Source organism: Acanthamoeba castellanii (genome assembly GCF_000313135.1).
Source record: "Acanthamoeba castellanii str. Neff unplaced genomic scaffold scf7180000084741, whole genome shotgun sequence".
Lineage (NCBI taxonomy): Eukaryota > Discosea > Longamoebia > Acanthamoebidae > Acanthamoeba > Acanthamoeba castellanii.
The window spans coordinates 1,069,311-1,090,160 of NW_004457702.1; the positions used below are offsets into that span (position 1 = coordinate 1,069,311).

Sequence of the window (20,850 nt, forward strand, 5' to 3'; positions counted from 1 at the left end):
GAAGGTGCTGTGTGTCGAATAGTTGCAGGTGCGTTCGAGATGAGACGAGACGCTTCTCTAGATGATGTAGAGAGAGCTTCTAGAAAGAGAAAGACTCTAGTGGTGGTGTAGCGAGGTGATGATGATGGTGCGCGGGTGTTAGTGTAGCTGAGGGAGTACACTAGACGGTAGAGTAGTCTCGCGGGTGGTTTGGATGAAGAAGGAGAAGAAGGGGACACCCTGCACTCTTTATACGGCCAACCGATGACGGGCAAAGTCCGGCCCAGTCCTCCCGTCTCCGCGTCTGAGTCCCGATGATGGGTCCGTGCGCCCTCAGCTGCCACCCACAAGAAGGGGGGGGGCTGCAATAGACTTCAGAACGCGACGCGCTCGACAAGGCGACCACCGTCGTCTCCCGTGGTTGCCAGAGGCGGTCGTGTGCGACGTCAAGCTCGCTCTCGCGCTCGATAGGCCGACGAGCCCACGCGACCTTCCGCACCTGCAGCGAGAATTCTGAGGAAGCGGTTGGTCGCCTGCCACCGCTGTTCGCGAGCTGGGCCCGTTCTGCGGTCTGGGGTGTGTCTCACTGCAGCCCCAGTGCGCTACGATCTCTGCCAGACGAGAAAGGGCAGGTGGAGCAACAAGGAGTGTGGAGGAGAAGAGGCGGGAGAGAACGAGGCGGGACGAGGGGAGTGACGGAGGAAGTCGAGGGTGACGAGGACTGCGCTCTAGAGCGGCAGCAGCAGTGAGACGCGACACTCTGGCCCCTGCGGCAGCTGCTTCACTTGATGAGGCGAGCGGGATCGCGGCCACACCATCTGCACGGTCTGGTTCTGCGCGTGTCGTTTGGCGTTCGGCGCCACCACTTCAAAAAGAGGGCTGGTGGCGGAGCAAGATCGCCTTTGAAGGAGGGCGGAGGGGTAGCCTGCTTTATTAGCGGAGGAGGGCAATCGAGCACGCATAACCTCAGCTGTTCCGTTTCCTTGCGCTGTGTTGTGGAGGGGTATGCTACACTTAACCGATGGGCTTGATCTGTGTACGCGACGATGGAGTGCCGTGAGTCATCAACTCCAGCGGAGAATGCAGAAACGAGCAATGGGCAGAGCCAAGGCAGACAAAGACTGCGGTGGAGCGCCACGCAGTGCCAAAGAAACAAGGATATGCAACGAACCTTGAAGTTGAGAGAGATGAGAGAGAAGACAAAGCACTTGAGATCCTGGACAAGGTAGTAGAAAATCCTAAGACCCTCAGGGTCCTGGCTGCCCTGCACGTCGAGCAGCGATCCGATCTTTGAAGTCTGCACAGCGCCAATCATGATTAGAACGTCATTCAGAAATTGTCGCAGTTCGGCAGTACCGTGAACGAGATGTGGTCATTGCCAATCACAATCTCAAGCTCCTGCTTGCCGACTCTGTCGGGCTGAGGCCAGTGCTTGTCATCTTCCCTGCTCATTCACATGCCACGCACGATCAGCAACTTGTTGTTTTGTTGCCAGTAAAATCTATCACATGAGGGGGGGGGGACGCACTTCAAGACTTCGCTGTCGATGATGATCCGCTTGAGCTCCTTCAGCACAGCGGGGCTGACGAAGGCTAATCAATTGGAATTGGTGGTGAGTGGCAGCTTCGAGATGAAGTGGAAGCTGCGGCAAATCCAATTTTCCTCCTCCTGCGTACCCTCCTTCCTGATCAGCGTTTCGTTCTTGTAGTGCGAATTGTTGGCGTATCTGAGCTTTCCATCAGGATTGAACTCAAACTCGAGGAACTCGTGGCCGAACTTGCCCTTGTGGCCCACATAGTAGCGCACATAGAAATCAGCATCCTCCGCCATTGTTATGTGATTGATTGTGTTCGAACGATCAAAACCGCCCACTGAAAAAAGAAAATATTTTTCCTTCGCTGCCCGGTAATATCCGGCGATTCGAACAAGACGCAACCAACTCGTGTCTGTACAAAGGCAAGGTGATGTATTGGAGAACTAAACGCTGGTGATGCTGTCCGCACACGCGCCGCAGCACTTCTTCAACAGCGTCTGCGCGAAAGGCAGATAGCTCGCCACATACCTTGGAGATTACACGAGTTAGAGAGAGAACCGAGAGTCTGCTCCTCACACAAGAGCATGAACTCGAGCTCAAGGGAGGGGTGTGCAACGTACCACACGATGGCGCAGATTTGGATGATGACGCAGATCAGCACGAGCAGGGCTGACTTGGTCTGGAGTGGAAACAGAGGAAGGGCGTCAGCATGTGCGACACAAAAAACCATCAATTGAGATCATACGTAGATGGCCACGAAGAGGGTCATGCCCAGTGCGCCGAGGTAGATGATGGTGGCGATTAGTCGAATGGGCTTGAACATCATCTTGAGCTGTCGCGTCGGACCGATCAAAAAGAAGGAGCTGGAGATGCAGCGATCGGTCAGTCTCACGTGCAACCCACCTCTCTTGAAGCGATAGAATATACCTTCCCAAGAGGCAAAGGTTGCCGATGGTGTAGAACACGCCAAAGGCGGCGAAAAGCAAGATGTAGATGAACAGCACCGACTGTGGATTGCGTGATTAGCAACAAAACTGGTGCAGAAGCCCTGGCGATGTCGCGAGCCGGTGGTGCGTACCAGGAAGAAGAAGAGAATCGACACGGCCAAACAGATGCCAAAGCCATACAACCGCTGTGGTTGCCAAAGACACGCAACAGAAGATAAGCACTACAACGCAACGCGATCTGGCCCAGCGACTGCCGTGTGTGTGTGGAAAGCTGAAGGAGCGTACGTTTTTGTAAGAGAGCGTGGTGGCTTCGTTGAACTCGTCCATAAGCGTGGGTTCGCGTCGCGGACCCAACCCCACCATCCCCATCACCGAGTCTAGCTTGCTGCAAATCAAATAAAACATCAATAAATCATAAAAAAACATCACAAATAATCATCTGTACGCACCTGGCAGGCGGGGGCGGAGGGGGTGGGGCCAGGCCGATCGTGCGGCGGAAGGAGGAGAGAAGGCCCTCTTCATCGGCAGGAGGGGGTGGCGGTGGCGGTGGGGGCGCGCCACCGAACCAGCTCATGAGCCCTCCGCCAGAGTCTGCTGCACGAGTGCTCCCGCTGATGGTGCTGGTTGTGCCAAAGGATCGCGAGGAGCTGCTGGTGGCTGAGACAGGCGCTGATTTGCTACCACCACCGCCCAGGCCCGACCAAAACGAAGACATGATTTTTTGGATGTGCGCAAAGATGGAAGGATGTAGCGGGCGATCTTGGAGAGTGCGCGAAGAAGGGAGAGACGTGGCTGTCGCGATCGATAGAAGTATTGTTCGCTTGTTCCCTGCTGCGGGTTTTCCGGTCTCTTTTCCTTCCGACTTTCGTGATCCGCAGTCCTTGAAGACGGAGGGACCACCACTCGATGATGAAGGTTAGCGAAGACTGTTCAGACCGAAGCGATCGGCCTCACCTCCCTGGTGGAGGTGAGAATGTACACTCATAGCGGACACAAAAATAAATAAATTATAACATCAACTTTGGTCGCCAGTGGGCCGGAGGAGAAGGGAGACGAGGTGGTCCATCATCTCTTGATGCTGGGTCGATCGGTCGTTCATGAGGTGCAAGATGAAATCCGAATGGCCCACGCCCTCCACCAGGTGCAACTCGACATCGTGTCCGCCCTTCTTGAGCGCCTCGGCAAACTTCACGCTCGAGCTGCTCGGCACCGTACCGTCAACAGTGCCTGACCACGCTCACGAAGCAGAGCGTCAGCACCACAGGCTCGACCCCGCGTGGGTATGTGGGCAAGAAGTGGTGGGAGGCCTCGCACCATGGAGGAGATAGGTCGGCGGCAGTGCGCCGGGTTGCAGCTCCGCCTCGTTGAGCAGAGCCGTGGGCGAGTGATGGTCAAAGTTGGGAATGCCCCCCATTGCGGGCTTCATGGCCGACAGGTTCTCAACGCCGCGGCTCGATTCGTGCACATAGTGGTCGGCGATGTGGTAGGGGCCGCCGATGCCCACGAACCTACACCACACCATGCTAGTCAGTACGGTCTTCTCCATGTCGCACACCGCACACATAGCACGGCACACAGCACACCCGAGAGAGAGAGAGAGAGATGACTTACGCTTGTATGGTGATGTCGGACAGCAGGTGGGTGTCGTCTAAGAACGAGCGGTAGTGTTCGCCAAGGCCGATCTCTTCGCCGTGTTGCTTGAGCAGGGCCAGTCGCGCCATGTACAGCGCCAACAGATGCGCCCCAGCGCTGTGGCCGACCACATACACACGCCTCTGTCACACCCCGTTCGTTAGGGAATGCAGCGACCCGGTTCACGCACAACATGAACACGACACACGACATCGCCGCACGACACAACACACTCACCACTAACATTCATACCGACACGCCACACACGCCACACACACACACACACACCACACACGAGTCGCGCATTTAAGAGTGGGTGCAGAGGTACGAGGTCGGCGCCAAAGGAGTGCGCATTGCGTTCGATGAACTTGAAGAGGAGTGCGAGGTCGCGCACCATCTGCTGGACCTGACCCGCGGGGTGGAGGGTGTAGTTGGCCACGGCCACCGCCAGGCCTCGCGCCTGCAGCGCCCGGGCCAGCGTGCCATACTGGTGCTTCCCGCCCGAAGACCACGCCCCGCCGTGGATGAAGACGACCATCGGTGCGAGCACGGCACACTCTTGGGCGACATCTGGAATGGCATTGAGGTCCTGCTTTGTGGTGGGCTGGGTGTACACATCAACCCTGTTTCGTGGCAGGGGTCCGTAGGCAAGATCGAGGCTGGCATCTTTGGCGCGATTATGAGAGATGAAGTAGCCGTGGTACATGCGCAGCCCAAATGGCGCGATTTTGACGTAGAACCACAGCATCTCCACCAGCACTCGCAAAATCTTCCACCATCTCGTTGCCGTGTCCGCGAGGGACCACATCACCGCCCTGCGTTCGCAGCACTGGACCAATAAAATTGATCGAAAAGAAAAAAACAAATAATATAAGGCCAATGAGTATTTTATTGTCCTTCACCGTGACGTAGACCCCACCGCGCAATGCATCTCCCCCTGAGCAGGCTAGAGGGCCTTTTTGGCTTCGTTGAGCCAGTCGACATTGGCCAGCGCACGGTCAGCTGCGGTCTCGCGACGCAACCACCGGCGCGACTTGTCCGCCATCATAGCCCAGTCGTCGGCGATGGCGCCCAGCCGGCTCTCCAGGAAGGCCAGCGCCAGCGCCGTGGCCCACACCTGCTGCTGCTTGCCTTCGCTCGCTTCGCCCGAGCAGATGCGGCGCAGCTTCGCGTGCAGCTCGCTCAAGGAGACGCCGATGAGTTGAGCCAGCTTGTCGTTGAGCTCGAACGATCCGTTGGCGCGTTGAAGTACCACCAGCCGGGCCAGCTGGCCGTGGCCGTTCTTCTCGCCTTGGGCGCCCGCCAGCGCCCGGTCGATCTGCATCTCATCGAAGTTCTCTCCTTCGTCTTCGTCAATGGAGGCACTCTGGCGCGCGCGCCCGCGCTTACGCTTGACGCCAACCTCGCGCGTTGGACTGCGCGAGCGCGATCGTTCTCTGTCGCGGTGGTCTGTCCGGTCGGCTTCGTCGAATCGGAATCCCTGGCCCCCGTAGCCTGAACCACCGTAGGCAGCAGCTCCGCCGAAGCCACCGCGACCGCCACTTCCTAGACCTCCTCCCCTCCCGCCACGACTGCCGCCACGACTACCTCCGCGCCCTCCACGCCCGCCTCCTCTTCCGCCTCCTCCAAACGCGGCCCCGAACAGCGCTCCGCTAACTGTGAGCGCAGTAAAGTAAGTAAACCTGGTTAGACAAGACTGCTTGCAGGTGGAGACGCGGTGATGATGGCGATGGAATTGTACCGTTGTAGCTGGGAACCACCCGCCTCTGCATGGTGCCCTGTGTGGCTTCGTCGCGTTCGTCCCTGGCCACGAACGACGTGTGTGCGGTGGCCAGTTGATATCTGCCCAATCATTCATCCAAGAGCATAGTCAGTCAGTGCTCTGTCAAACCAGGGCAAGTAGGAGAATGGCTGTGAGGGGGGGGGCGTATTGCTGCGTACTTGACGCCGAGGGCTTCGATCTCGGCCTTGAACTTGTCCTTCTCGGTACGGAATGCGTCGGCCTCCTTTTGGGCGAGCTCGCTGATCCGGTGCTTGGCCGCCAGCGTGCGCACGACCGACGTCGAAGCCGTCGCGGCTGCGGCCGGCGGGAATTCCAGCGTCTCCCTCTCCCTCGTCGCCGGCGAGGTGTAGGACACCTGCACGGGCTCCTCCGCACCTGAGCCACATGAGTCGAGAAATAATGAGCTGATGGTCCTGCATGGTGAGCACATGAGGGAGCTAATGGGGAGTGGTACCCTGCGGCAAGGCGGCGTCGGGCTTGACGAGACCGAAGAGGCACAGGCGGGTGCCGTCGAACAGGGGTGGCGGGGTCTCCGGAGCCTGGGCGAGCACGGGACCCCAGCCGGCGCCCCAGTCGACGGTCACGTCATCGACGGAAGGCTGCATCGCCAGCCTGAGCTGGCGCACCACCTTGGATTCGAGGCGCTCGCCCGGCACCACAAACTCTGATGAGAGACGAAAAAAGGGTTGAGTCAAGGTGAAGCTGTTGAAACTCGATCGAGCTGTTCTTGATGATGCACGTACCGGCAGTTCCGCGGCCAGCTGCAGCCATGCCGAGCACGAGCTCGCGCGATACGGCAGCGCCGATGCCCAGAGCGAACACGCGCAATTGCACCGTGGGCGGCAACGAGATGGGTTTGCGCCCTTCCTCCGGTGTACGAGCTCGGCAGCGGTGGTCACGAGCGCTGCCGCAATCACTGTGGTGGGAACATAGAAAGAGAAGGTGAGCTCGTCGTACCACAGATGGGCCAGTAGCGGGTCGTCTTACCAGAAGAAGCCACCGTAGCGCGGCTCTAGGTCGTGATCCTTGTGGCACACCTCCTTGCACACCACGCAGCAGCCAGACATCGGGTCGCTGCTACACGCCGGAGAGGAGTAGAGATGAAAACGTGAGCTTGTTGAGCTTCGGGGGTGATAAGGGAGAGCAGGTGCGCACCTGTAACAGGTCTTACAGTGATACCAGAACTGGTCCGCAAAGTGCCGGGCTCCTTGATATGTGCACACGCCTCTCTCAACGGCGCTCATGACCTCGTCCGACATCTTCCGGCCTGTATGTTTCCATCATCCGCCACATACAAGCCCACGATATATATCAATCGTCCAATAAGAGTCAACAAATAAAAAACCATGGTGATCGTGATTGGAGAAGCGAGCAGCGTACCAGTTCGTTCACGAATGGTGCGAAGCACGGCCTCGGTGTTGGACACCTCGCCGTCGGTCAGCACGAAGATCTGGCGCGAGTAGGAGGGGTCGGAGTGGTCTTCGAGAATCTCCGTGATGGGCGCAAGTAGCTCCGTGCCGCCCATGTTTGCGTTCATCCGAGGCACCGCGTCGCTGGCCTCCTGCAGGCTGCGGTCATCGTAGGCCCTCGATTGCCTGAAGAGGAACTCGTACTTGGAGCCGAATCCCACAACTGGTTGTGGTCGTCGTACAAAGTTCAGTTGTTAGTTGATGAGCTAAGTGATGTTTTTGAATGAATGAAGATTGGATTAGGTGTCACCGTACTGTTGAATTTGCAGCCCTCGGGCAGACTGCGCAGGAAGAGCTGCAGCGCGTTCTTGGCGTCGTTCATGCTCGAACCCGCCATGCTGCCAGAGCGATCCACTACGCCACGAAAAAGAGAAAAAGAATGAAAACGATAAGAAATAGGCCGCTCTATGAGAGAATGAAGGTGCGGAAGACGTACGAAGGAAGATGAACTCGCGCTTCTGCTCCACCTCGATGAACTTGGGGTAGAGCGAGAGCATCACGGCCTGCCGCTCGCTGTCGACCCAGAGGCCCGGCTGGTGGGCGTCCTTCTGCTGGATCATCAGCACGAAGTCGCGGTCCAGCGCGGTCTCCTGCGTGGCCAGCGTCACGCGCCCCTTCGTGGGCGTATCGCCGTTCAGCTGGAACCTGATCGGGTGCGACGGAGACTCAACGCTGCATCGACACCACACGCACTCGGAACTGGTTGAGCGAAATAAAAGGCTGGGAGGGCGAAAGTGTAGATCGCAAACATACCTGAGAACGGGCGACGGCATCTCGATGGCGATGTCCAACTCGAGGCCGTAGGGCTTGGACGATGACGAAGAAGAAGAGGTCGACGACATGGTGGTGACTTCCTTGAGTGCCTCGCGCTCGCTGGCCGTGGTGCCTTGGCCCTGGTAGCGCGGGGCGATGGTGGTGGGCAGCGTGAACCGCACCATCTCGCCCTCGAGCGGTAGCTCGGCCACGTACGTGATCTGTTTGTCGGCCGAGATATATGTACATCTTAGTCAAACATTACATTGTAACACAGAATGACAACCAGTCAACTTGAAGGAGTTCATACGTAAATAGTGCATTCCTTGCCCGGCGGCAGGTTGCCCACGTTCATCTGGAATATCTCTTCTTTCTCTGCGCCCGCGACCGACAGTCAGCGACATGTTGTGGGGTACATGCACTCACTACACGACACTCAAGAAGATACTAAACTACACTACACTACACTAAAAGGGCACTACACCACCGAGGGAGAACTCACTTTGTTCAAGGAGGTAGGCGCCACTGCCTTCGGCGATGGCATCGCCGTAGGCGTCGCGCGCCTGGGCGTGGGGCAGCACGCTGCCTACCACCCGCTTGCCATCGAGCTCGACTTCGAACCGACACACGGCCGCGCGCGAGTCCAGCGGGAACGTGTAGCCGACCTCGAGCGGCACCTCTTCGTCGTTCCTGTAGCGCTGAACGAGGGTCACCTCGCACGCTACGTCCGTGATGGTGGCCGACGCCTTCACGCCCACCAGCGGGATGTTGGTGTGCGGCTCCTCTTCTTCACGGTACTGGAGGGCCTGCGCCCGCCCAGTGCTTCGTGCTACGTGGCCGCAGCGACACCGGAGGCCAAACGCGGGCCGGACAAGTCTGGGGCGTTTTGCAACCTGCATTGCAGCTTGTTGGGTGCTGTTGTACTTTGTTGTTGTGGTATGTGCTGGTGGTTGCTGTTCGCACTCGACCTCTCTGTTCGACCTCTCTTTCACGTTTGGTGAAGCGACGGGTTGGTGGTATGGTTGGCGCTGCACTCAAAAATTTTGGGCAGCTGCGACTGCTGGCCGTTTGTTTGTGCGTTGTGGTGTTGTTGTGGGTCTCTGCGGCTTTGACTGGGTGGTTGCTTCGTCCACAGTTGACTCCCCTTTTTATTGCTTCGGCTGGCGCAGAAATGTTCAGGAAAAAGGGTGGCCCGCTGAAGTGAAAAAAGAAAATACACTGTCGACGATAATTCATAAAAGAGTCAACGGGAAGCTGCAACACCGGAGAAAGCCGGCTCATCAAGCCCGATACGTGCGCACGACTCGGGCGATGGGCTTGGCACAAACGGGGCAGTCCTTCTTCGACTTCTGCACCTTCTGCGAGCACGGCGTGCACAGAATGTTGTGGCCACACCACAACAACACCTGGCCACACAACGATCGACCACGTGTGAGAATGAAAGTAACACAAGCCCGCTTCTCTCTTTCTGCACGAAGTTGAGGTACCGTTTCGATCTTCTTGTCCATGCAGATGCGACACCAGGTGTCCTCCTCGAGGACGGAGATCTTGTCGTCCTTGGCCAGCAGCTCCCGATCCTTCTCGGCGAGCCTGGCCTCGAGCTGCTGGATCTGCGCCAGCAGCTGATCCACCTCGCCGCCCGTTGCCGACGACGTGGCCTTGGCGGAAGTCGTCTGGACCACAACCGTCATCTGCGACGTGTTGGTCTTGATGGCGACCGAGGCGGATGCGGACACTGTCGTCGACCGGGCCACATCAGTGGGCTGGGCGAGCGGGTGCGTGAGGGCCAGGGTCGTCGTGGAGGAGGGCTTGGTGCTGGTGCTGGTGGGGAAGATGTCCTCTTCATCATCGCCCTCGTCGTCGGGGAAGAGCGACGCGATCATGCCCTGCCATTGGTTCTGCTCCTGCTCGTCATCGTCTTCAGCTTCCAGGTCGGCCCACGAGACCTTGCGCCCACTGTGGCTGTGGCTGTGGCTGGTCGAGCTGCTGACCTCCTTGCCCTTGGGCACGTAGTCGTCTTCGTCGTCGTCATCACCAAAGCCGAACAGGTCGGTCAGGCCGCCCTCGGCCTTCTCCTCTTTCTCCGACGACGACGACGTGGTGTGGCTGGGCCACGCGGTGGACTCCTCGGCATCGAACAGCGAGAGGTCATCGTCATCGTCATCGTCATCGCCGAAGAGGGAGGGTCCAGCCGGCCGGCGCGGTGGTGGCGCGTAGCTCCGCTGCCCTCGGACGATCTTGCGCTCGACCTGCACCGGCAGCGCGAGCGCGGCGGTCTGCCGTTTTCGCTCGTTCTCCTGCCGTCGCCTCTCCCGCTGGCTTTGCTGACTTGCGCCGCCCGTCGCCGCTTCGATCAGCACCGAAATCAGCTCCGGGTTGTCGTTGCGTAGCGCGTACTCTGCAGGGCGTTGAAAGCGAGTGGGGTAGGAGTTAAGCGTCGGGCGTAGGAAGCCGAACCACTCGTCAGTCGGTCGGGGCAGTGACGTACCCAGAGCCGTGTTACCCTCGTTGTCCTGCAGCTGCATGTTGGCGCCATTTTCGATCAACGTCAACGCAACGCTGGTCTTGTCTGTTTGCGAAAAAATGTACATCAAAGCGGGTTAACGCGTCAGCGCATGGTGAGACTCACACCGTCACTGGCAAGCTCGTACCCGAGAGCACGGCGATGTGGAGGGGCGAGTAGCCGGCAGCCTGCTTCTGGTCAACATCGGCGCCCTTTCCGAGGAGGTAGTTCACGATGTGCGTGTGCCCGTTCTGCGCTGCCAGATGCAGCGGTGTGTACCCGAAGTCGTCCTCCTGTGTTCAGCCACACGGCACACACACGATCGCCCACGCACGACGATAAGGGTGAGATCACTGATCGGGCCTGCTTTACAGGCAAGTTGACTGGACTTGGGGCGCACAAGGTACCTGAAATAGGGCCGTCGGGTTGCTGTCGACGACAGCGCTCACGCTGGCGAGGCCGCCCGATCGCACAGCGGCGAAGAAGGTGGAGGCGTTGAACGTCGTCGACGTCGACGCCGGCGAGGAGGTGGCCCCTCGGTCCCGCCGTGCGCGCAGCCACGTCGTCGACGCGTCGCTCGTCGTGCCGCCCTGATCCGCATTTTTTGTTGTGCTGTAGCTGCTCCATGCAGGCGGCCACGTCGGACGTGCAGTCTGACTGAATGGCGCGACACGGCGATCGATGTGCGAGAGTGGTGGTGAGGGTTTCATCAAACATTTGAAGGAAGGGCATGTCGTGAGGGAGAGGCACTCTCACCTGGCCAGATGGGTGGCCAACTCCACAATGCGGGAGTCATTCCGGTACCTGCACGCGCATGAAGTGCAATGCATGAAGACTTTAATCAGGTTTTTTTTATATGAAAGTACATTTCTTATTTTTTTTGCATTTATGGCGAATTATTCACGTTATTGATTATAAAAGGGAAGAAGGGCGACGTACTTGGCGTAGGCGGCGGGGTTGGACCTGAGCTCGCCGACGATACGGCAAACGTCAGCCTGGCCCATGTACTTGGCGGTGGCTGGGTTCTGCATCAGGAGGGAGTAGATCTGTTCCTGCTGAAACAGCTGCCCCTTCCGCATTTCTGGATTGTCGGTGGCCATGACTTCTTTCTTCTTCGCTCTTCTTCTTTGCCCCAGCAGACGCGTCAATCAAAATCATTCAAGTTTTGGTCAAAAAAAAAGAGAGCAAAACGTACCAGGAGGGACACCAATCCACGCCAGGTGATACAAGATGTGCGGTTGCGTTGGGTTGTGTGCGAACGAAAAAGAAAGCACCGCTTCAATTTCACGTAATTGGAAATACGAATAAAATGGGATATTTATTTTGGCGCGAACGAGCAAATCGCAGGGATGACAATGCCAGCATGGGCTGCACCCGCAGCTGTGGGTGCAGCCATGAGATCTGTGGTTGCTGCTGCAAAGGACAGCGACGATGCAGCGCCTGTTGAGAACGAAAAAATGAGGTTAGCGGAAGAGCAAGGGAGGAGAGTGCGGAGTGATTAATTTGAGTGTGTTCAGAAAGACTAATCGAAGCTCCACTGGCCTTCTCAATTGAAGACCGTCAGGCTATTTATGTATCCTCATGTTGTGGCCTAGAGTCAGGCGAAGGGAAGATGAGTTGGTACCTTGGCGGCCATCGTCTGTCGCAAATCGCGTTCGGCCTACACGCCTAAATCGCGATTTCATTGACCTGCAGCAAGGAGTAAAAGCCCGCACGGCGGACTTGAGTTGATCGCCTTCACTCAATGCCATAAGCATTCGAGAACACCAGGTGCATGTTGTGGCCTTGCGTGCTTGTCTTGTTCTCGCGGATGACGATAATCGGATAGCCCAGACAAAGACATAAAGAAAAGATAAATAAAAAACACCGGAAACTCCGCCACTGTTCCTTAGCTGCAGACGTCTCTTCTCTCAGCTTCTTGTTGGCGCCTGCTGGAGCTGCGGAGCAGTGTCTTCACCTGCGCGTGGACCCACGACGCCAGAGTGGTCGAGTTACGAAGTGGGAACTGGTCGGTCCACATTTCCCCTACTCTTCGCTCCCTTCTCCAAGACTCGGTGCCGGCTTTGGGCAAATGGTGCCCAAAGGCGCCCGGCGCTCCCGCACAAAGAGCAGATTCTGATCAAGAACCAAAAGAAGCAGAAGAAGAAGCATCAACGAACATGGCCGACGTACCCACACTCTTGGAGCACAACCTGGGCGACCCGAAGAAGTTGCAGGAGGAGCAGCAGGAACAGGACCACAAGGCGTTGGAAAACAACCCCAACAACGACGCCTTCTGGAACCAGCGCGGGCTGAAGCGGCCCGACGACCTGGACGAGGCCATCAAGGAGGGCCAACGCATCCTCCACCACGAGAAGGGCCACACCGGGCAGCCCGTCACCGGCGCGGGCTATCTGTACAACAAAGCGCACCACGAGAAGACCGTGCCCGACCAGCACCATCACCGCGACCGCAAGGTGGGCGAACACGTGTGAAGCCAAGCACCGACAGCTGTAGGTGTAATGGCGGTGCTTAGTTCCAATGCAAAACACGATGCGCCGCTACAGCGCTGTGGCTGCCTACTGGGAAGGAGGAAGGCCGTAGGCCTCCGGGCGGAAGTCGTTGAGGGTCTTGATGATGAGGTTGGCCCGCGGGTACCTGTCGTGGGGCATGATGGGATCGGGCACGGCCACCACGATGCCGCCGGCGTTGGCGCCGGCCTCGGCACCCGATGGCGAGTCCTCGAAGACGAGGCAGTGCGCGGGGTCGATATTGATGCCACGAGCGGCGGCAAGGAAGATGTCGGGCGCGGGCTTGCCGTTCTTCACCTGCTCGTTATCGCCAGAGATAAGGTAGGTGAAGACCTTGAACCACTCCTGATGCTTCTGCAGCTTCAACGTGACAGCATCCCTGTGGCTGCTGGTAGCTACCGCCATCGGGATGTTGTTCTTGTGGAAGTAGGCCGTCAGCTCCTTCGCGCCTGTTCGACGTTGTTGGTCAGCTCAACTAGGTCTTTAAGTTTTTGTATGAGATCCACGGCAGCCACGTACCGGGCATAGGCTCAGCGGTGGGGAAGAGCTCTTTGAGGTGCACCTCGCGCTTCTCGAGGAACTCGTGCGGGCCGAGAGGCAGGGTCTTGGTGTTGATGATGAGGTTGGCGCCCTCCACCTCGCCCCGGCCGATTACGTGCGACCTCAGCTCCTGGTCGTACACGTGCCCGTACTCAGCCAGGACCGCTGCGATGGCCTGCGGCCAGGAGCAAAAGAGGCACCAAAAATTAGCCCAAAAAACAAAAAAAAGAGGGAGGAGTAGTACCTTCTCGTAGAGGGGCTCAGTGTCCAGAAGGAGTCCGTCGAGGTCGAACAGCACCCCCTTGATTTCCTTCGGCGTAGCGGCAGTGTTCATCTTTGAATTGAAACGGCTGGCGATTAAACAAGGAGTGTTTGAGGTGGTGTTGTTAGAAAAACACTGTGGCAAGACGAACAGGAGCTAAGGCTGAAGCGCCACGTACGTGCTTCTCCTCCGTGGTTCCTGCTCGAAAGGCGCAAAAGCCGGGGCTTCACCGCTGACGTCAGCAGAGGAAAAAGGGAAAAATAGATGGAAAAAAACATAAATAAATTGAACAACGAAGATGAGGCGGACAAGAATAGTCGTCGCCGGAACGACTCTGCGGAGGCCGCAAGTGACGTCGCTGGCGGCAGTTCGTGCATCGGCCTCTACGAGGCTGCTGCTCCGATCATCAACCGCAACACCTACCAGATTTTATTGTACGGACAATTACATCTTTTTTTGCTCAAGGTGCTTGTGGGTTGCCTGGCGTTCACGACGTCGTTCTAGTGAGGACGTGGTCGAGGGTGCAAGCGCCGGAGAAAGGAGAGCAGGGCGGCAACCACAGGACAGGGCAGGTGGCCAACAACGCCATCGCAGAGCTGCAGCGGATAGAGGGGGAGCTTGCGCGGATCAAGGAAAGCGACCAGGCTGACAAAGTCGCTGGCGAAGCGACGCAGATCGTCACTCGGCTTGAGACGCTCGGCAAAGAGCTCAAGGTACGCGGGTTCACTGCACTCTTGATGACCCATGCACAGTTGGTCTTAGGCTTATTCGAATGTACGGACCTGTGGCGCCCACAGATCACAGTGATCGAAGATGAAGGCCAGCAGATCGAGCTGCCCGAGAACGAGGACGAGAAGAAGCTCTTCACCAAGCTCAAGGCAGAAGGGTACGCCCACTCTTTTACTCTTATGAGCGTGGGAGAGACGACGTTGGAACCCACTTGAAGGTGACTGACGACATGTTTCTTGATCAATGCGCAGCCTCTATCTTTGCGGTGATGCTCTCCTCTGCCTGGGGCGGCATCAGGAAGCGCTGAGCTATCTTGACCGAGTCATTGAAATGCGGCCCAACCACATCGACGCCCTCCTCGCGCGCGGCGAGGTGTACATGGACCTCGGGGACGACAAGAGTGCCATGAGGGACTTCAACGAGGTACGCAATCGCGTGGCGTGTGTTCAATGTTTGATCGTATTGAAGCGTGAGCTGACATTGGCTCGTGCTGTGCCGCGCTGAAGGTGCGATTCTGGGACCCCAACAACCCGGATGCTCTGTTCTACGCTGCCTCGCTGCTCCGCAAGACGATGAAAAAGATCGCGGGAGACAAGCAGGATCTCGACAACTACTTCCCTCCCGCGACCCCTGGTGGTGGTGACGAAGCCACCCAGAGCTCACAGCCCGAGCACAAAGAGCAGGACAGTGACCTCGCCACCAAATAAAAACGGAAATGTGGGAAATTAATAAAACAAACAAAAGAAAAAGAGGAACGGTGGTAGCCACAGCCCACAGATGTGATGGAGGCTTCCAGTGAGTGCCTGGACATTGGGGCGAACACTTCTACGACCCCGACACAAAGAAATGGTGCGTGTTGGCTTTCACGCACGGATAGGGGCTGCTTTCAACTAACACTGGGTGGGGGAGGGGGTGCAGGCTGGGCACCAGCGTATCGGCGACGACGGGCAAGAAGTTGCGGAGGGGCTTTTGCCAGTTCGTTCTGGGACCCATCTACAAGCTCATCCGTGGCTGCGTGGGCGGACCCGATAAGCGCGAAGCACTTCACAGGCATCTCGAACAGCTGGGAATCGACATCACAGATGCCTCGGAAGAAGGCGAGGGCTTGATCAAGAGGGTCATGGCCAATTTTCTTCCTCTGCCCGATGCACGTCCGCTTTCCCCTCATTGTTCCTGCTCGTGCTTGCTTGATTGCTCATCGTCTTTTCTGGAGATTAGGCGCTGATGGACGCTATTGCGACGCATCTGCCATCGTCGGTGGTGGCGCAAAAGTATCGCATGGAAGCCCTGTACGCGGGTCCGATAGACGATGAATGCGCCTTGGCCATCTCGCTCTGCGACAAGGACGGTATGACGCCACATTCTGGGAAACTGTATGTAGAGCCGAGCACACTCACCCAAGCTTACATTCGGCGCGCCCTCATTAGGTCCTCTGATGTTGTACGTAGCGAATCTGGCCCCCTCCACCCACGAAGAGAACAGGTTCTACGCGTTCGGCCGCGTGTTCTCGGGCACTCTGGTCGCGGGGCAGCAAGTGCGCATCTTGGGTCCAGACGACCGACCCGGTCAAAAGGTCTCTCCCCTTCCCTTGGGCTCTTCTCTGCGCGTTCCACCAGGTGGCTTACTGGTTACGTCTATTCTTTGGGTGGCTGTGACATTCTAGGGTGTTATCAAGGTGAAGGACATTGAAAGGCTACTGGTCGCCGGGCATGGCCGCCTAGAAGAGACGGATGCAGTGTCGGCGGGCAACCTGGTCTACCTGGCCGGTCATTTCCTGGTAGACTCCAGCACCATCACCTCGAGCCCGACCGCGCACCCGTTCAAGCCCATCCGGAAGCCTTTACCCGTCGTTCATCAGAGTATTCAGCCAAACGTACTACTCCTCTACCCCCCCCCCCAAGCATGAGCACAACACCGCACCTTCAATGCTTGATGATGACCGAATGGCAATGGCGTTGACACTCGGTCCCTGTTCACAGAACCCAGCCGACTTACCCAAGGTGATCGAGGCCCTACGCAAGATGTCACGCACACACCTGGACGGAGGGGCTGCGATGGACGAGCGAACGGGCGAGCTGGTGGTCTCTGGCATGAGCGAGCGGCACCTGGAGATGCTCTTGGGCCCGCTGGCCAGGGACCTCGCCGCGGTGGGCGTCGGGTTCGCTCGGTCGTCGGTGCCCGCAATATCCTTACGGGAGACCGTGGTGGCGCGCTCGAGCCAGACGTGCATGGCCAAGTCGCCCAACAAGCACACCCGGCTGTGGATGACCGCAGAGCCCCTCCCCGCGGGTCTGGCCGACGCCATCGAGAGCGGCTCTTTCAATACCAGCGCCGACCGGGCCGCTCTCAGCAGCCAGCTTCACACTTGGGAGGTCCTGGTGCGTCTCCTACTCTGCTTCTTTCTTTAACGAAACAAGTACAAGAACGAAAATGACGCTATGATCGCAACAATACAACATTAACAATAATCATTATTATCAAACGGACAGGATGCGAGGCGGATCTGGTGCTGGGGACCGGACGGGAGGGGACCCAACGCCATGTCCGAGGAGTTCAAGTATCCGCTGCAGTACGTCGGCGAGATCAGGGGCTTAGTCGAGCAGACGTTCCAGTGGGGCACGCGCGAGGGTGCGCTGTGCGAGGAGCCTCTGCGCGGCGTGCGGTTCAAACTGGTCGACTTCGTACTCACGACCGACGCCATCCACCGGGGCGCCGGCCAGCTCATTCCGGCGGGGCGTCGCGTGCTGCGCGCGGCGCAACTCGACTCACGGCCGCGGCTCATGGAGCCCGTCTACCTCGTCGAGACCCACGCGCGCCAGTCGGACATTGACGTCGTCACGACCATCATCGCCGAGCGGCGCGGCCAGGTCATGCTGTCGTCTGCCTGCGACGGCGGCGGCATGTGCCGGGTCAAAGCGTACCTCCCGGTCGTCGAGTCCTTTGGCTTCGCGTCCGCTCTTCGCCAGGCCACCGGTACCCTGCTCACCAGCAGTCGCCAGACCCACAATTGCTCGTGGTCGGCGCCCACTACTTGGCTGAACTCAACTCGGTGTGTGTGTACACAGGGCGGCCGGCTGGCGAGTGCGTGTTCGATCACTGGCAGATGGTGGAGGGCGACCCGCTCCAGGCGCACAGCACCGCTGCCGAGTTGATGCTGGCCGTGCGCCGACGCAAGGGCCTCAAGGAGGAGATCCCGTCCCTCGACACCTACCTGGACCGGCTGTGAATTGCCATTCGCGGGGCTGGACATTGTCAAGGCCTTTGAGGCCCCTCGTTCCAGCACCTCTCCAGGCAGTTTGAAGCCGCTTGCGCCATTGGCCACCACGAAAAGGTTTGGGGGTGCAACACAGTTTTTTTGGGTGGTGTAATGGAGGCTCTGTCTGATGAGCTGTTGCTCCTCGTCTTCCAGTTACGTGACAGCTTCCCCTCTACCTTCTCCCAAGTCTCTCGGGGTGCCTTCCTCATCTTCCGTGTGGTGGTGGTGTGAAACAGAGAGGTGGGTTGGGAGGGGACCGTGCGGGGCGCTACGGCCGTGTGTCGCCGGTGGCACGCGATAAGCTGCGACGACAGCCTCTGGCGCTTCTTCTTCCACTCCCGCTACCGTGCCCCCCCCCTCTTCACTCTTTCTTTTGATTCATTTTCTTTTATGCCATTTTGTTTATGACCGAAAACACAGCCTCGCCGAAGGAGAGAGCTACGGACAGCGGCGACTGGAAGGGCGCCTTCATCCGAGAGGCTACGGTGCGCCGGTGGTGGCAGTCTCTCTCGTTCACGCCGCCTCCGCTTCCGTACAAAGGGCTCAGCAGCATTCCGACGGCACCACGCGAGCAAACCGGTTCCGAGATTCGTTTGGTGTGTGAGCTTGTGGGTGGCTGTGACAACCAGCTGATGACTAATTGCATTGTGCGCAGGTGGTGCTTGGCTGCCCCGGTACCGGGAAAACCTGCCTGACTGTACAATATTGCGTGGTACGGCTGGACTCTCGCTTTGTTGTGCTCTGACCTGCTCATAATGTAATGGCGGCACGGCCCAGAATCATTTCATTGAGCGCTGGGACCCGAACATTGGTACCGCACTGGCTCAGCCACACACGGTTGAATGCCCCGACGTTGCGCCGACAATGTGGGCTCGGAGCTGAGCTGTGCGCATGTGGACGATGTGCAGGGGACTCCTACCGGAAGCGCGTGATGCTGGATGGCACCGCGAGAGTGCTCGATATCCTGGACACCGCAGGCAACGAAGAATTCTCCGTACCGCGCCGTCTGCCCCCAACCTCCTCCATTGTGGCGGACTCAAATGACCTTAAGCCGAGGCGCGCGCACGCGCACACACCGCACACAGGCGCTCAGGCCTCAGTGGATACAGTCCAGTGCGGCGTTCTTGGTGGTCTACAGCGCTACTTCCTTCGCCTCGTTCCGCCGCTGCGAGGAGTTTATCAAAGAAGTGTGGCTCCGTGCCTCCCCTCTCCTCACTGGCCGACCGAGCGGCGATGAGACTAACCAACAGCCGCGGCTGCTCCCACAAAACCACTGCACTGCTGCTACCAAACCTCTTCAGGTCCTGCAGGTGAAGGAGGAGCCCGCGGTGGTGCCGGTGGTCATGGTGGAGAACAAGATCGATCTACGCGACGAGCGCGAGGTGCCCCCGGATGCGGGACCGGCGGCGGCTCAGGCCATGGGCTGCTTCTTTGCCCGGGTGAGCTGCAAGACGCGCGAGGGCGTCGACGAGGCCATGCTGGGAGCAGCGCGCCTGGCGCTGGCCATTACGACCGGCAAGATCTTGGACGCCGCCAGTACGACGACCACGACCAGGACGAAGAAGAATAAGAAGTCCGACCCCTGCCTCCTCGCGTAAACTGCCACCAGCTCAGCAGTAGCGCCGCTCGGCCAGAGTGTGGTGTGTTTAAATGTGAAATGGATTCCACAAAACAGAAATGTCCGCAACTGTTTAAATTAGGAGATTTCGGCCGATGACCAACCAAGAGCCCCCGACCCCTCTTTGGTCTATGTCCTGGCGGTGCGCCAGCAGACGCCTCAGCCCTTCGCGCTGCCGGCTTGTTGTGATGATACTTCTCTCTAACGGAGCATCGGCCAAGCAACAACAAGAGCAAGAGCAAGAAGATGAACGAGCTGCCGACGGAGATGGTGCTGGCGGTGCTCGAGTGGCTGGACGCACGCGGCCTGTTTTCGGCCCAGCACGTGTGCCGCTTGTGGCGCAGCCTCTGCGCCAAGAATAGGTGGAAGGCCCTGTGGCGGGACGCGTACCACCGCACCTGGCCGCCTCCGCTCTTGGCCCTCCAGGATGTGCCCAACGAGCCCATATTCTGGTGGGCTCTGTGCAGGGACCGCCTCACCCGAGCGCTACAGTATCCCCCTCCTCCTGTCTTGTTTCGTTCATTGGGCGCTGCACCAGCTGGTGGCGGGGAGGGGGGGGGCTGACGAGGCTGTGTGTCATGTGTCGTGAGAAGGTGACCCCAAGGTGCAGATGGTCAAGTTGGCCGGCGTCGTGGGTGAGATTGCCGAATCTGTTCAGCAAAAAGACGATGAGCCGAAGACGTGGCAGCGCGGAGAGAAACGTACGAGGGTCGAGATGGAGCCTGCGGGTGAGCCTCGTCATTCACCGAAGAAGCAGAAGAGGGCAGGCGGCCTCAACAATTCAGACCACTGGTCATCATCCTTGGCAGATGATTCGTCGTCAGACGAATCATCATCCTCGGCAGATGATGAGTCTTCCTCCTTCTCCGAGGAGTCTGAGGAGGAAGAGAACGAAGATGAAGCGCCGCAGGGTGGTATGGTTGTCTGGACGAAGCCGCAGCAGGTCGCGAAGGCGAAGCGTCTTGCCCGCCAGGTGCAGGAGATCGCAACTTCGCTCCACCAGATAAGTTTCATGCGCCACAGCCTGGCCCAGTTGCTCTCGTCCATCACGTAAACTCCACCTGACGTGCCAGCTTGCTCACCGAGACTCACTACTCTCTTTGTGTGTGCGTGTAAATGAATGGCACAGCATGGAGGGGAAGCGTTGGCGCGAAGTGCATCGTTTGCTACTCGGCCTTTCCAAGAACACGCTCTACGTCAGGGTCACTGCGTACGTGCGACGTCATCCTCATCAACCAAGCGCAAGTCTGTTAACTACCTGGCCGTCATCATCAGCGAGAGGTGGGAAGGCCTGTGGGCGCACTACGTGGAGGCCGAGATCTACAGCCTGACCAC

The 20,850-nt window shown here is 58.4% G+C and overlaps 11 protein-coding genes across 11 annotated transcripts; 5 read left to right on the plus strand and 6 right to left on the minus strand.

Annotated features, from left to right (window-relative positions):
• Positions 1-993: 993 nt before the first annotated feature.
• Positions 994-1,809, minus strand: ACA1_175830 (mago nashi protein; the record flags this gene model as incomplete). Its single annotated transcript, XM_004356753.1, has 5 exons — positions 994-1,011; positions 1,151-1,276; positions 1,336-1,423; positions 1,508-1,571; positions 1,656-1,809. 5 exons carry the CDS (start codon positions 1,807-1,809, stop codon positions 994-996), a joined length of 450 nt encoding a protein of 149 aa, XP_004356806.1.
• Positions 1,810-1,956: 147 nt separating this feature from the next.
• ACA1_175840 (SFT2 family protein) lies at positions 1,957-3,034 on the minus strand (the record flags this gene model as incomplete). Its single annotated transcript, XM_004356754.1, has 7 exons — positions 1,957-2,041; positions 2,134-2,192; positions 2,259-2,376; positions 2,441-2,520; positions 2,592-2,645; positions 2,746-2,845; positions 2,910-3,034. 7 exons carry the CDS (start codon positions 3,032-3,034, stop codon positions 1,957-1,959), a joined length of 621 nt encoding a protein of 206 aa, XP_004356807.1.
• Positions 3,035-3,475: 441 nt separating this feature from the next.
• On the minus strand, positions 3,476-4,840 carry ACA1_175850 (prenylcysteine methylesterase, putative; the record flags this gene model as incomplete). The annotated part of the gene is made up of 4 exons (XM_004356755.1): positions 3,476-3,687; positions 3,775-3,968; positions 4,072-4,235; positions 4,421-4,840. 4 exons carry the CDS (start codon positions 4,838-4,840, stop codon positions 3,476-3,478), a joined length of 990 nt encoding a protein of 329 aa, XP_004356808.1.
• A 198-nt stretch (positions 4,841-5,038) lies between these two features.
• ACA1_175860 (von Willebrand factor type A domain containing protein) lies at positions 5,039-8,996 on the minus strand (the record flags this gene model as incomplete). Its single annotated transcript, XM_004356756.1, has 13 exons — positions 5,039-5,748; positions 5,834-5,895; positions 6,034-6,250; positions 6,330-6,539; positions 6,619-6,738; positions 6,876-6,952; positions 7,031-7,142; positions 7,256-7,507; positions 7,600-7,698; positions 7,781-8,016; positions 8,098-8,318; positions 8,408-8,472; positions 8,600-8,996. The coding sequence occupies 13 exons, from the start codon at positions 8,994-8,996 to the stop codon at positions 5,039-5,041; spliced, it is 2,778 nt and encodes a 925-aa protein (XP_004356809.1).
• A 381-nt stretch (positions 8,997-9,377) lies between these two features.
• ACA1_175870 (zinc finger, C3HC4 type (RING finger) domain containing protein) lies at positions 9,378-11,700 on the minus strand (the record flags this gene model as incomplete). The annotated part of the gene is made up of 7 exons (XM_004356757.1): positions 9,378-9,503; positions 9,585-10,495; positions 10,586-10,666; positions 10,749-10,893; positions 11,008-11,257; positions 11,357-11,404; positions 11,540-11,700. The coding sequence occupies 7 exons, from the start codon at positions 11,698-11,700 to the stop codon at positions 9,378-9,380; spliced, it is 1,722 nt and encodes a 573-aa protein (XP_004356810.1).
• A 1,059-nt stretch (positions 11,701-12,759) lies between these two features.
• Positions 12,760-13,074, plus strand: ACA1_175880 (uncharacterized protein; the record flags this gene model as incomplete). Its single annotated transcript, XM_004356758.1, has 1 exon — positions 12,760-13,074. The coding sequence occupies one exon, from the start codon at positions 12,760-12,762 to the stop codon at positions 13,072-13,074; it is 315 nt and encodes a 104-aa protein (XP_004356811.1).
• Positions 13,075-13,158: 84 nt separating this feature from the next.
• On the minus strand, positions 13,159-13,984 carry ACA1_175890 (haloacid dehalogenaselike hydrolase domain containing protein; the record flags this gene model as incomplete). The annotated part of the gene is made up of 3 exons (XM_004356759.1): positions 13,159-13,559; positions 13,630-13,825; positions 13,895-13,984. 3 exons carry the CDS (start codon positions 13,982-13,984, stop codon positions 13,159-13,161), a joined length of 687 nt encoding a protein of 228 aa, XP_004356812.1.
• Positions 13,985-14,176: 192 nt separating this feature from the next.
• On the plus strand, positions 14,177-15,348 carry ACA1_175900 (tetratricopeptide repeat domain containing protein; the record flags this gene model as incomplete). Its single annotated transcript, XM_004356760.1, has 5 exons — positions 14,177-14,346; positions 14,475-14,625; positions 14,710-14,798; positions 14,893-15,064; positions 15,148-15,348. 5 exons carry the CDS (start codon positions 14,177-14,179, stop codon positions 15,346-15,348), a joined length of 783 nt encoding a protein of 260 aa, XP_004356813.1.
• Positions 15,349-15,859: 511 nt separating this feature from the next.
• ACA1_175910 (eukaryotic translation elongation factor 2, like, putative) lies at positions 15,860-17,867 on the plus strand (the record flags this gene model as incomplete). Its single annotated transcript, XM_004356761.1, has 6 exons — positions 15,860-15,989; positions 16,069-16,214; positions 16,305-16,514; positions 16,621-17,019; positions 17,131-17,614; positions 17,707-17,867. Coding segments are annotated over 6 exons (1,530 nt in total), but the record flags the coding sequence as incomplete, so codon positions are not given.
• A 141-nt stretch (positions 17,868-18,008) lies between these two features.
• ACA1_175920 (Ras subfamily protein) lies at positions 18,009-19,495 on the plus strand (the record flags this gene model as incomplete). The annotated part of the gene is given in 5 exon segments (XM_004356762.1): positions 18,009-18,093; positions 18,318-18,382; positions 18,401-18,476; positions 18,806-18,891; positions 18,983-19,495. 5 exon segments carry the CDS (start codon positions 18,009-18,011, stop codon positions 19,493-19,495), a joined length of 825 nt encoding a protein of 274 aa, XP_004356815.1.
• Positions 19,496-19,761: 266 nt separating this feature from the next.
• Positions 19,762-20,569, plus strand: ACA1_175930 (uncharacterized protein; the record flags this gene model as incomplete). The annotated part of the gene is made up of 2 exons (XM_004356763.1): positions 19,762-20,032; positions 20,109-20,569. The coding sequence occupies 2 exons, from the start codon at positions 19,762-19,764 to the stop codon at positions 20,567-20,569; spliced, it is 732 nt and encodes a 243-aa protein (XP_004356816.1).
• Between the last annotated feature and the right edge of the window lie 281 nt (positions 20,570-20,850).